At 42.9% G+C, this 12,262-nt stretch overlaps 1 protein-coding gene across 1 annotated transcript; it reads left to right on the top strand.

The window, feature by feature from the left end:
* The first annotated feature begins 2,445 nt into the window (after positions 1 to 2,445).
* On the top strand, positions 2,446 to 9,620 carry PHYHD1 (phytanoyl-CoA dioxygenase domain containing 1). Its single transcript, XM_026049637.1, has 11 exons — positions 2,446 to 2,498; positions 3,507 to 3,665; positions 4,190 to 4,265; positions 4,402 to 4,449; positions 6,185 to 6,240; positions 6,410 to 6,472; positions 6,570 to 6,591; positions 6,928 to 7,056; positions 8,039 to 8,155; positions 8,274 to 8,400; positions 9,217 to 9,620. The coding sequence occupies exons 1-11, from the start codon at positions 2,466 to 2,468 to the stop codon at positions 9,260 to 9,262; spliced, it is 876 nt and encodes a 291-aa protein (XP_025905422.1). The 5' UTR covers positions 2,446 to 2,465; the 3' UTR covers positions 9,263 to 9,620.
* Positions 9,621 to 12,262: the final 2,642 nt, after the last annotated feature.

The raw sequence follows: 12,262 nt of genomic DNA, 5'->3' as shown, positions 1-12,262 counted from the left end.
CTCTCTGTTTCTGATGGAAATGCTGTCATTTGCTGATACTGGTGAGGGCTTCAGGGCAGGTGATAAGGGATCTAGCTGAAGCTTTTGCTTGCCCAACAAGCCCAGTAGGTCCAACAYATGAGGCCTGGCTGGAGCGCTGAGGTGCTTAAACCTGCTCTGAGGAGCTGCAAACTGGTTTGGCTCCAAATTGTATCAATAGGAACGATTATGGAGGAGGAAACTGGGATAACTGCGGCAGTTCAGAAGGCATTTGAAGCACTTGTGCTTGGCTGCTTTGTTACTCATGTCTCAAATATCGCCCGTGCCCTGCGTTCAGACCCAGGCTGGGCTTTGGCAGCCTCTGAAGGTATCTGCCAAAAGTGCAGGGTTATTATGGGCTTGTCAGGAGAAAATGTTGTTAATCATCTACCACAGAGCAACGTCTTGCAGGGGGAGGAAGGAGAGGAAAAAGGGGCCATTTCCCAGTTTTGTTCGAACACTTTCTACTTTCTTTGTTTAAACTTGCTGGAAATGGAGGTATTTACAAAGATGCCATTCTATTGTTAGCTTATTACGTAGGGCTTCTTGCTGGAAAGCTCTTCCTAAGCATCCAAGTCGGAGCACGGCTGGTATGGCGAAGGACTGCAGCAATCCTAAGAACAGGCGCTGGCGAATGCCCCTGTAACCGARCTCATTTATTTGCCTTCCCCTGTTTACCCGGCCAGCTGTTTTATCATGCTTGTGTCAAAGGAGAATGATCTGCTGTTTATACAGTTYATTTGTAAATCAGTCCCTAAACCCAGCGGGAAAGCTGAGGTTTGCTGGGGTCTGTGTGTTGTAGAACAGTTCCTGAAGTTGTCACCATGGGTAAGTTGGGGAGTGGAAAAAATGACGTGCTAAATCGCCAAAAAAACACCGGGAATGAGAAGTATGCGACACTAGTAAAGCAGACAAATGACACAAGCGTGAGGAGTGGCACGGAGTGTGTGTACAAGGTCTCTTTGTGCAGGTTCCCAAGAGGGCAACGGCAGGAGAGGTGAGGTCCTCGCCAGGTCTCCTTGCAGGCAACAACAGCAGCAGGTTTTTCCCACTGGTTACGCAGCTTTCGAAGCAGCARCTTCCCCTTCTTGTTGGTGGGACCCTGAAATGGGAGGCCGGGAGGGACGGCTGCTGGTTTTGCATTTTGCAGGATTGGAGTCTGATTGCTGCCCTCCACCTTCACACCCTAGTTGTTAAACTCTCTGGCGAACTTGAGCTTTTGAAACTACCAAATTCGTACCTACCTGGATGCAGAGAAAAGTTCGAAAGCCATCTTTAAAGAAACAAAGGTGAAATCAAGTGTTTTCACTAGAAAACATTATTTCATAATTTCCTAATAATTAAAAAAAAATTTCCCTGGAGTAGGAGAGGGGTTTTTAATTGAGAGTCCATTTCCTTGCAGAGTCRCAGACTTTAGTCAGTATTTATTTCAGATAGATTTTGCCATTGCTAGCAAGTGCGTTTGGAGTAAATCCCTTCCCAAGGGCATTCTGTGCTCCCGCAGTTTGTTTCTGGCCATGCAAACACAGCATAAAAACATCCTCGTGATGAAACGGAAGGTCCTTTCAGGGAAGGTCTTTTTAGTGTTTCCCRCAAAAGCCAAATGCGTTTTTCTCCGGAAAGAAAAAGCCTTCCCCAGGGATCCTTGTTCCATGGGAAGGATGTATTGGCAGTGAGCGCCGCCGCGGGGTCAGCAGCYGCTATTTGCTCTGTCTTTTAACTTTTAGAGCTAGTTTTTGCACTKAATCCATCTCTGGTGTTTGCTGTGGCTCTTGGCTTATCTATTTGCATGTGTGTCTGGAGACCCTGGACAGCAAGTCGGGCAACTGAAGCTGGAAGTCGCTGCAGAGCAGCTGTSAATGAGAATGTGCAAGAAGTTTGCTGAATCTTTAGCAAATCTTATTTTACTTTATTCTCCCACAGTCCACCTTAACTGCTCTATTTTTTTTTTTTTCTGGGTTATTAATTAAAAAACAATGATTTTTCCTTGGAGATAATTGAATCAAGTTTGTGATGGCCTGGTGTAACCTGGAATGTTTTTGTGACGTTGTCCCAAGAGCTGGAGCGAAGCCCTGAGTGTCCCTGGCAGAAAGCAACGTGGGTGCGGAATTCCAGCTCCAGGCACAGAATTCCAGCTCCGCCGGGTGYGGAATTCCAGCTCCAGGCACAGAATTCCAGCTCCGCYGGGTCYGGGATTCYAGCTCCAGGCACAGAATTCCAGCTCCACCGGGTCCGGGATTCYAGCTCCAGGCACAGAATTCCAGCTCTGCCGGGCGYGGGATTCCAGCTCCAGGCACAGAATTCCAGCTCCGCCAGGCGTGCAGCGGTCCGGCTGCCCGCGCTCGCTCCTGTCCCACGCTGCGGGAGGGTCACGTGCAGAGGCGGGCGAGCAGCTCTGCGCAGCTCCGTGGGTCCCTCCCGCTGCTCCTGGGGCCCGGCAGCTTCTCATGGAGTCTGTCACGCCGAGCCTCATCTGGAAGGTAAGCGGAGAGCCTGAGGAMTCAGAGTCTGGGAGCTGCTGCGGGGCTGCAGTGCAGGCTGGTCCCAGTGCTTTGAAGACATGGTCACTGCTGCTTAACCAGTTACTAGGTCTAGTAAGGTCTGGCTTACTCTGACTTTATATTCTCAGCTTTTCACGACGTATTTGAGGGTCAGAGGGCAGGACCCTGTTGCGGCTGTGGACCTTTCCAGGGGCAGCTYGTCCTGCAGAGCGGTCTCGGTTGCTTCCTTGCCCTTCTGTGTCCTGCTCAGCCTGATCCATGAGGTCGGAATCTGCCTGTCAAAGGATAATCCCCAGGGGCTCTATATAAAGAAACAGGAGGGACGAAACAGTTCGAGGCTTCTGTAAGGGACTGAGTCAACCAAGAGAAACCACCCAGGAATATTTACCCCAAATAATTTTTTTTTCAGCTTGTAGATGAGTTTTATTCTAATTTGGAGTCCAGATATGACCATTCTGTTTATTTTATCAGAACTTTAGTTTGTTGCTAGTCACTTTTTTTGAGAAGATATCCGTAAGTCCCAAAGACCCCAGCAATGGTATCTTCTGTTTTGAACAGCCTGTTACATTGAGAAGTTAAAATATGTTGATGTTAACTGTAAGAGATCTGAGCCTGTGAATGAATTATCCTTTATACAGTAGAAAATGTTTTAAAGTGATAATAACAACAACAACAACAACAACAAAAAACACTTAAATATTGACCTAAGAAGATGTAACTATAAGGAATAAACCTACCAGCAGTAGTAAAAAGTTGGTTTGTGTTGGACTAGAGCAACTGAGAGTGTAATTAATTCCACCTGGATATATGGTCTGCATAGCAAGGCATCTGTTTTGTCTATTATTTCGTGTCCAGGTGCAGGGATGAAGCTGAGGTAATATTACATTAAGCTGAGATGCAGTGAAAGGCCAGCAATGTGCTCTGCTTTCTCTGGGGAGCCGGGAGCAGATGCTCCATCTCCCTCTGACCGCTGCTGTCCTCTCCCAGTTCCACGAGGACGGCTTCCTTGTGCTGGAGCGCTTCTTCACGGTGGCAGAGTGCGACGGCATGAGGGAGCGGATCCGCGAGGTGGTCGCSGAGATGGAGGTGCCGCCGCACTGCCGCACCGAGTTCTCCACCAAGGAGGAGGAGCAGCTCCAGGCGCAGGTACCGCCGTGGGCAAGGAGGTCCCGAGCTGCACAGGAGGAGGAAAGGGAAAAGGCAAATCCTGGGATGGGCTGATGGGAGACAACGTGGTTAGAACTAGCTCCTCGGGGTGGTGGTGGGCACCCTACGTGGTGAGAACATCACTGATGGTCTTATGAGAGGGTGGAATTGGAGAGGACCCATGTGGGTCCCACAGAGCACTCAGCTGCAGCGATTGCTCCTGGCAGTCGTGGCAGCTCTCGGCGATGGCTGCGCTTGGTCGGTGCACAGGGGACAAGTTATGATCCAGGGCTGCAAGAGGGACAAGTGGCCAAAGAAAAACGCGGGTAGCCCGTGTGCCTGCAGYGTTCCTGCAAAGTGCCAGGAAACTTAGTAACCGTCCGTCGTAAGAGTGATTTATTGATTGTACTTTGTTTATGCGGTCGCTTAATGGGAAAAAGATGCAGGTGAGTAACTCTCCAACGGGGGGCTTTGGGCATGAGTTTATAAAGATATTGTCTTGACTGGGCTCTTATCTCTGGCAGGGCAGCTCAGATTATTTCCTAACCAGTGGCGACAAGATTAGATTCTTCTTTGAGAAAGGTGTTTTGGATGAGAAAGGTAAGRTCCAAACTACATGACCCATAGCGAATGGTGTGAGGAGGTGGGAGGAAGCTGAGGGAGGAGACAGGGGAGTTGCAGGTGCGTTGAGTATTCCTGGTTTCCTATCCTGTTAAATTCTTACTTTGTTCCTTAGGTAACTTTCTCATTCCAAAGGAGAAATCTATCAGCAAGATTGGCCACGGTATGTTTAAACAGTGGTGGTTTGAGGGAAGGGGTAAAAATATATATATATATATATATATATACACATATGCATTTTCAGAAATGAGAATTTCTCTAGACTTGCCCATTATGAATAACTTTGACCATTGAGTTTAAAATGTTCTTGCTGCAGAACTCATTTCCTCCTTGTTTGGCTACTTCTCATGGTGCTCCATGAAGACACCGCATGCCATATTGCAAAAATCACCCCCTTTTTGGTGTTTTGACCACATAGTTCCTTTCTTTGCAACCTCAGGCTGGTTTGGTCTGGGTTTCTGCATTAAGTTCTTCAGTTTCTGTACGTGTCACTTTGCTTTTTCTCATGTCCTTCTGTCATCATTTCTGCAATTTTCTCCCTGCTGAGGGAACTGCAGAGATTTCTGGTATCAAAAGACCTCCAAGTTTTCGGTTAAATCCCTCTGCAGAAAGCAGTTCAAGGAGGTTTTTCAGTATGCATAGTGCAGAATCATTGACATGCAAAAGTTTGGACTTCAGACCTTGCAACTCTTACATAATAGCTCAGTCTAACAAATTTACYGCCTAAAATTGGTCACGTTCAGTGCAGTTCAGACTGTGTCTTCCATGRCCCGTACCATGGTGTGGTGCCAACATTGTTTTACCTTCTCTGGGGTTACCAGCAGTGTCTACTTTTCCAGCTGTCAGTTGATGACCTGTTTCCTCATTCCCAGCTACTGAACATGCATTTTCACCCCTTTTCCTTTCAAACAATACAAGGAAAAAACGAGCAGGGCTCAATCCCTCTCCAGTCACATGAACTTTGTCCAAATTTTACTTCAGTTAACTTAAAAAGCCAGTACTGAGAGTTCTCATTTCTGTGGTTTTCTCAGAAAAATAACATTCTCAAGCAAAAAAAATCCCCTTCCCACAACCCCCCTTCCAATTTGCTTAATCTTGAGCTTTTCCTCAAGGAAGTGAGAACAACCATAGGTGCCTGCTGACTCGGCAGCTGATCCGTGCAAGGCTCCTCTTGGCTTATTTTTCTGTAAATACTCCTTTTAGTCGAGTCTAACTTCTTCCCTTGCTCTGCAGCAGCCCCTCCTGGTTTGCTGTCCTAGCTGCAAGTTTGTTCGTAGCTGAGAATGAACCAGAATTTGAGGCGTTTGCCCTAAATTTTGGCCAGAATGGGACTACAGCAAATCAATGTGCACAAACAGCACTGACCTGTGGTTTTGTTCTCTGGAACCAAAGATGACTCTGGCTAATCTTTACAAAATTTATAATCTTGCTTTCGTATATAAATAAATAAAACCTGTGTGTCTTTGCCTTTTATTTTTATTGTTTTTAAGAGTAAATTTACCTTTAGTAAATAGTACCAGATAGTACCGCTCTTCTGCCTCTAGGTCCTTTATAATATCTGCCATGTTCCTAATTGTGTATAATATAATATTTCATTACATGATACTCGAATCCTTTTCACTCTTAGCTATACATAAGCATTATTATWATATACATATTATACATCTGCAGTTTGCAGCCAGTGAATTTTCGGTCTCTAAAGATGCCCTGCAAGCATCTTATCACCTTAGACACGCTGATAAGCCATGTCTATGCCAATTCCATTATTGGGAGAGATGAAAGGTTCTGGTTCCCATTTATGTTGCTTGGCTGGAGCCTTCCGCAGCCCATCACAGAGAGCATCCCACTTCCCTTCCGCTAATGCAATTTTCAGTTTGAGTCTTTCCTTTTCGCCTTAGCTTTACACGCTCACGATCCAGTCTTCAAGCAAATCACTCACTCCTCCAAGGTGCAGGTAAGATGCTACTGTATTCTAGAACTGCCTGGAAAAGAAAAAATACGGAGTTGTTAACTTTGAATATTCTAGACTCCTAAGTAGAACCATTTTTTTGCCCRTAAATTAAATATTTTCTAAGAATAATGCAACAGTCATTTTTTTCACTTCTTTTTGATTTGTTTTTAAGGAACTGGGAAGAAAGCTAGGCCTTGAGCGTCCCGTCGTTGTGCAAAGCATGTATATCTTCAAGGTACAGTAAATCAGTCTCCTTGTYACTCAGTAAGACACTTCTATACGGGAAGCTGTGAAACTCTTCTCTTCACAGACCTTCTTTCTTATTCTTGCAGCAACCTGGCATTGGTGGTGAAGGTGAGATACGTATGATCCTTGTACTATACTATGGATTATATTCCATCAGGAAAGGGGGCCAGAGTCAGAATGAGGCTGTTTTTATGTCCTGAGTCTTGTTGAGGGTTATGGGAAAAGGCATCCACTGTCCAGGAATACTTCTGCATCATGTGTGGTGTGAGCAAAGGACTAATTTTATATTTGCCAAGGGCTCAAATGTGGCATTTGAATGTCTGGCTTAAAGAGTGTGCTAGATGGGTGGAAAGGGACGGCCAAGAAGACAAGAAGGGTGCAGCCCTCCTCGCGTGCTGACTTCTGCAGGCTTCCAAGGACAATAACCAGCGTCTCTCGTTGCAGTGACTCCACACCAGGATGCCACGTTCCTGYACACGGAGCCTCTGGGCAGAGTCCTGGGCTTCTGGATTGCCCTGGAGGACGCCACGCTGGAGAACGGCTGCTTGTGGTTCATTCCTGGCTCTCACACCAGTAAGATTTATGCAGTTCTGGTGTGTGCTGTGACATGTGCTCACCTTTTATACGTAGCAGTGGACAGTAACGTGGATTGTATTGCGTTCTCAGCATCACACAGTGCCTGCAGGAGCTCTTTCTTCTCCAAGTTGCTTTCCCTTTGTAAAAATCCCATTTTTTTTGCAACTCTGAGTCATGTGCAATAACATTTGATCTCTGGCAGTGCTACTTGAGTTAAAAGTAAAAAAATTTTTACTTGAATAAAAATCCTCTTCCATGACAACCGTCAAATACTGGTCAGGAGGATGTTAAACAAGAAAGTCTCTAGCTCCTACGTGAGGGTCACCTGGACCACGTCAAAGCAATTGGAAAACATTGTCCCAGAGGAACACACAGACTGCACCAAATCACAACTAACTTGTGTAGTATCTGTTGTGACTGATGGAAGGTGCTGTACTGGGTTATTAGCACCCAATTATTTATTTTTATTTATAAAATATAAATATATATATATTATTATTTGAGTTTATTTCACCAGCTGTATAGGCAGTGATAATAGGGCGTATTCTTTAGCTTCAAACTCTTGCTCATCTGAGCTTTTACTCAGACTAATCACAATGCTCTTAATTTTTTAAGGCACAAACATATTTTGAAGTCAGCAAATTTTGCACTCATCCTGCAATTTATGCTGTTATAGAAAGGAGGAATGGCCCAAAGGTCGGCTTTGCATAAGTGTRCAACTATGTGTGTTCCTTCAGACCTGTGTTGCAATGCCCACAAAGAGCCAAGAGGGCAAACAAAAGGCAGCTGCATCCCTTCTTCCACAGCTGGAAAATCCTAAATCTCTGCCTAATGAAAAGCTTAATGGAAAACAAAGCTATTGTTGATTCCAATTAGTGTCAAGAGAAATCACAGCTGTTTCACAGCTGTGTAAAATCTAGTAATTTAAAATCAAGCCTTTAAATTTTCATGCATGTTTGTTTATTCTGTGGATTTGCAGGTGGAATTACCCGGAGAATGGTCCGTACCTCACCAGGCACCTCGACGTGTGTAGAGTTTATAGGGTCAGAGCCGACCTATGAAGACAACAGATTCATTCCTGTACCTATAAGCAAAGGTAAAGAACACCCCAGAACAAGACCTCTCTGCTGAGGTTTTCCTTAAGTTGATTGTCTTTTTTAAAGATAACCCTGCGTTTTTGGTACGCAGAAGCACAACAGACTCTTTTCAAACAGGGGGGCTTATTCTTATCCATGGTGAAGTTGTCCACAAGAGTGAGTTGAACACGTCAGGGCTTTCTCGCCATGCCTTCACCTTCCACGTGATGGAAGCCAAAGACACCAGCTGGAGCAAAGAGAACTGGTAAGGTCGCTTTTTTAACAGGCAGCTAAGGAGTTTTTTCCAAAGCAATAACCAAGATAACCAATAACCAAGGCAATAACCAAGCCTTTATTGGTTTTCCTGCATGCCACTGGCAGCACTAAGCTGTCAGTACATGCAGAAAGCTGTTCTCTACATTAGACTGAGCTATGCTGGCCACAGCTTTGCTTAAATATAAGCTGAGTAGCTTCATAGTATGATCTCTGGGCATGAACTCAAGCTTTTCTCTCCCTCAGACCCATTGCAGTTATTAGTCCTAAGATTTTCCAGTTCAGGAGCAAGTACCAACTCCCTACTGCCCATAGCACCTTCTTGGGAGAGGGAAGTGTCTCCACTGATTGGCATTCCTCAGTATGGTACAACTGGATCTGCTTGATTTCAACCCCTGATAAACTGAGTTGCAACACTTGCCTGCTGTTCTGCAATCAGTTCTCTTGGGAAGAGAACAAAACTTAATAAAATGGAATRAGAAATGAGAAACATGTCCCTTAAAAGCTTTTATTAGCTTATTTTTTTTAAGTTGTCAAACTTCGGCATTTTTAATTATTTATTGAGGTCAAATGCAATCAGTATATGCRAGGCAAAAGCATGCTTAAAATCCATAACATTTTTGTCTCAAAAGTGTGCAATCAGTCGCATGCCTTGGGATGCCTCCCAGTTTAAGCAATTTACACTTAATTGGATAAACAACTGAGTGCTGGAAAGACAGAACTACTGAATTTGTAACTCAGTAGTGATTTCTCTTTGGAACTGGAATAACTTCTGAAGTTTTGTTTTTACCTCTTCTTTGCTTTGTAGGCTCCAGCCAACTCCTGAACTGCCTTTTCCATCACTCTACACCTGAAATGAGTGTTTGGCTTCTGCAGTCAAATAGTTGATCAATATTCCTTTCTGATTCCTTTCTGGTTCTGCTCTGTTTGAATAGAACATTCCTTAGATTCCTTARGGAACAGACCTGTAAAGATCATTGCACCTTGACTGCGGGACCAATTAAGAAGTAATTCTTCAGGATTCYTAGTATTTTCTTTTAGTTTTGTGAAGAGCTTATGTCTTGTGTATTTACTCAATCAAGTTTATCCCAGCAAAACAGGTGAATCTGTCTCGTGAACAAAGCTGACTTTTAGCCAGTCTGGCTGGCTGCTCAATTAATACTAATTAAAAATGATCCTATTGTGGGCAAAATGAAGCAGGGAGTTGACTTGTGCAATCAGTCTTCTGACTACTGGCAAATGGCAGCTGAGTGTTCGATCTCCAGGTTTAACTCTTGTTAATTAAAATATAGATCTTAAAGATTCATGCTGAAGTTATGAAGATGAAAATTAAGAACACTAACATTTAAATAAATAAAAAACAGAAACGGTCCTTCTATTCATTTTTATTTGCTTTGAGGAGACAAAATTGAACCATGATGTCATTGTTCCATGGAACAAACCATGGAAAGTTCCTTGGAAATGTGCTCTACGTGACCCTGAGGTAGGATTAGATGATGTCCAGAGGCTCCTTTCAGCCTCAACCCTTCTGTGAACCTTCTTCCAGTGAATTAGGCCAGAGCAGATAGATGATACATGCACAAGAAGAAATACTAGCCCCCAAATACAAACAAAAATGTAAAACAAGCAAACAAAAATGTAATCTGGAGTTGTGTCCCCTAGCAAATTTCTGTGGCCAGCCAAGCTAATAAGAAGGCAGGAGATGAGGCACTTCATTTCCTAAATAATATGTTTTTTTCTTTCTTTTTTGAGTGCTTAGTATCAATTGAATATTYTGCAATCATGCTGTTGAACAATGAGGAAAACACAAGGTGCAGGCTTTGGAAAGAAAGATAGAAAAGGGAAAAGAAGAACAAAGTTTGTTTCTGATGGAGACTGAGGTAGCAACAAATCTGTATGCAAATGTATATCAAGACAGCAGAATGGCTGAACAGAGTCATATCAGTTGATTAGTAATTAACTTCCATGACTGAGCTGTTTGATAAGCACTTAATTCATGTCTTGTGGATTAATTCCACCCTTAATATCAAATGATGCCCTACCAAGGTGGTCTAGGACTAATCTTTACACTTAAACCTATTTTTTTCTTTAAAATTTTGGATAAAGGCTGATCCAGATTTCTCTTTGCCTGGCAGTCAGGCAGGCAAATATAGCCTGAAATGGATTAAGGAGATTAAGAACCGTAATACTTTATTTCCTTATAAAAAAGTAAAACTTATGTCYGTCTAGAAAAGTTTGATGTAAAAAACAATCTCATAAGCAGAATAAAATTCAAAATTTTGCAAGTGCAATTTTGCAAAAAAGTGATATTTTCTATTTCTACTATGGGTATTTCTATTTTTAAAGAAAAATAGACCAGTCCCGCCAGTGTCCAGTTAGATGAATTTTACTCTGCTGAAGGCAAAACTTGAAAATATCCACTTATTGCTCATACTATACTCCTTGACCCAAAAAAAAAAAAAAAAAAAGTGTTTTGGGAGCAAGGTTCCCATTCTTAAGTTCTTACAGACTCCTTTTTTTGAAAAATATATTGCCTACCTTTGGCATTTGCCTGATAGGAAACAGTCAAGTTTGCTTATGGTAAGAAATTTTCCTTTTGTCTCTTTGGACTTTGCTGGGCAATGCAGAATACATCAGGATSACAAGGAATTTTATCCCAAATTATTGTAATAGGTTTGAGGAAGCTGCACATGGGCATCTGCAGTGAGTGCCAGGTTGCTGCTGGTACCAAGTTTGGGTTGCTGTCCCTTCCTGCCTTTTCTAGTTTGTTTGAAAGCTACAGGAGTGACTGACTTTGCTATTTTATGACTTCAGGAGTCTATAAATCATCTCTGACCTCTTTCTGTTGAGTTTTATCATGATGCAGAAACAATTTTCCATATCTTCCCACTGGAGTAGTTCATCTTACAGAATAGCAGCTCTCTGCTGAGTAAGGTTTGTCCTCTCAATTTTACACACCACCTGCCACTTAGAAAAACTGCTACTGCAAGTGTATTTAAAAAGAAAAAGAAAAAAAAGGAAAATTTTAAGCTGAATTTGCCRGATTTATGGTTATGTGTGAGGGGAAAATTGTCCCAAACAATTACTGAGTCTGGTTTCCTAGCACAAGTACTTGAAAATATCATTTATTGAAATCCTCCGAAGTCGCACCCAGSCAAGGAGTTGGGCAATGCTGCCTCTCAGCTATTCAAGTCATGGCTTGTGCCAGTCTCAAGTGCAACCTATAATAGTCTCTGGGGCCGGTTTTGTCATCTTTTTGCTGTCCCTGGCTTATTTTACCCTATCCCTTGGTCTTATTCTCACCCATAAGACATATCTTATGGTTGGGGCTATATGAGAGGATTGTTTAAGGTATCTTGGATTTGCACTGAAATTTTCCCCTGACATCTACTGTCATTCCTCTATATGAGTAAGTAGTGTTAGACATTAATTCCGTCCTTCAAACAGGAATTCTTGAATGCAAGTTGATGCTTAGGCTTCTCCCAGGAAAATGAAAGGGGAAAGGGAAGATAAGAGCTAACACATTGCTCTAACCTTGGCAAAAAGTGAATCTAAAGACAGAAATGTTTAAATGTATTTTTTTATAGAATAGCTATAATTGTAATTAAATGGACAAAAGTAGGTGGCTTTGCTCATTTTGTCAGTCAAACTATCCTCATAAATGATTTTTGATTAAATAGCTAGCTGGAAAACTACTTCATGGCAACATAAGCTGAAAAAATGCTGGGAGTGCAGTAGTAGAGAAAGATGCTGGCTTTAACATACTTTCTGCCCTCACATTTAATGTGCAATTAGTTTTTCAGAGGAAAAAGAAAAAACTCTCTATTAAGCAGTGCTCCACATGAATTCAGAAT

Source organism: Nothoprocta perdicaria, unplaced genomic scaffold (assembly GCF_003342845.1).
Source record: "Nothoprocta perdicaria isolate Ctin4 unplaced genomic scaffold, notPer1 scaffold_6, whole genome shotgun sequence".
NCBI classification, from domain to species: Eukaryota; Metazoa; Chordata; class Aves; order Tinamiformes; family Tinamidae; genus Nothoprocta; species Nothoprocta perdicaria.
The sequence above is the reverse complement of the archived record's forward strand: the minus strand, read 5'-3'. Positions and strand labels throughout refer to the sequence as shown.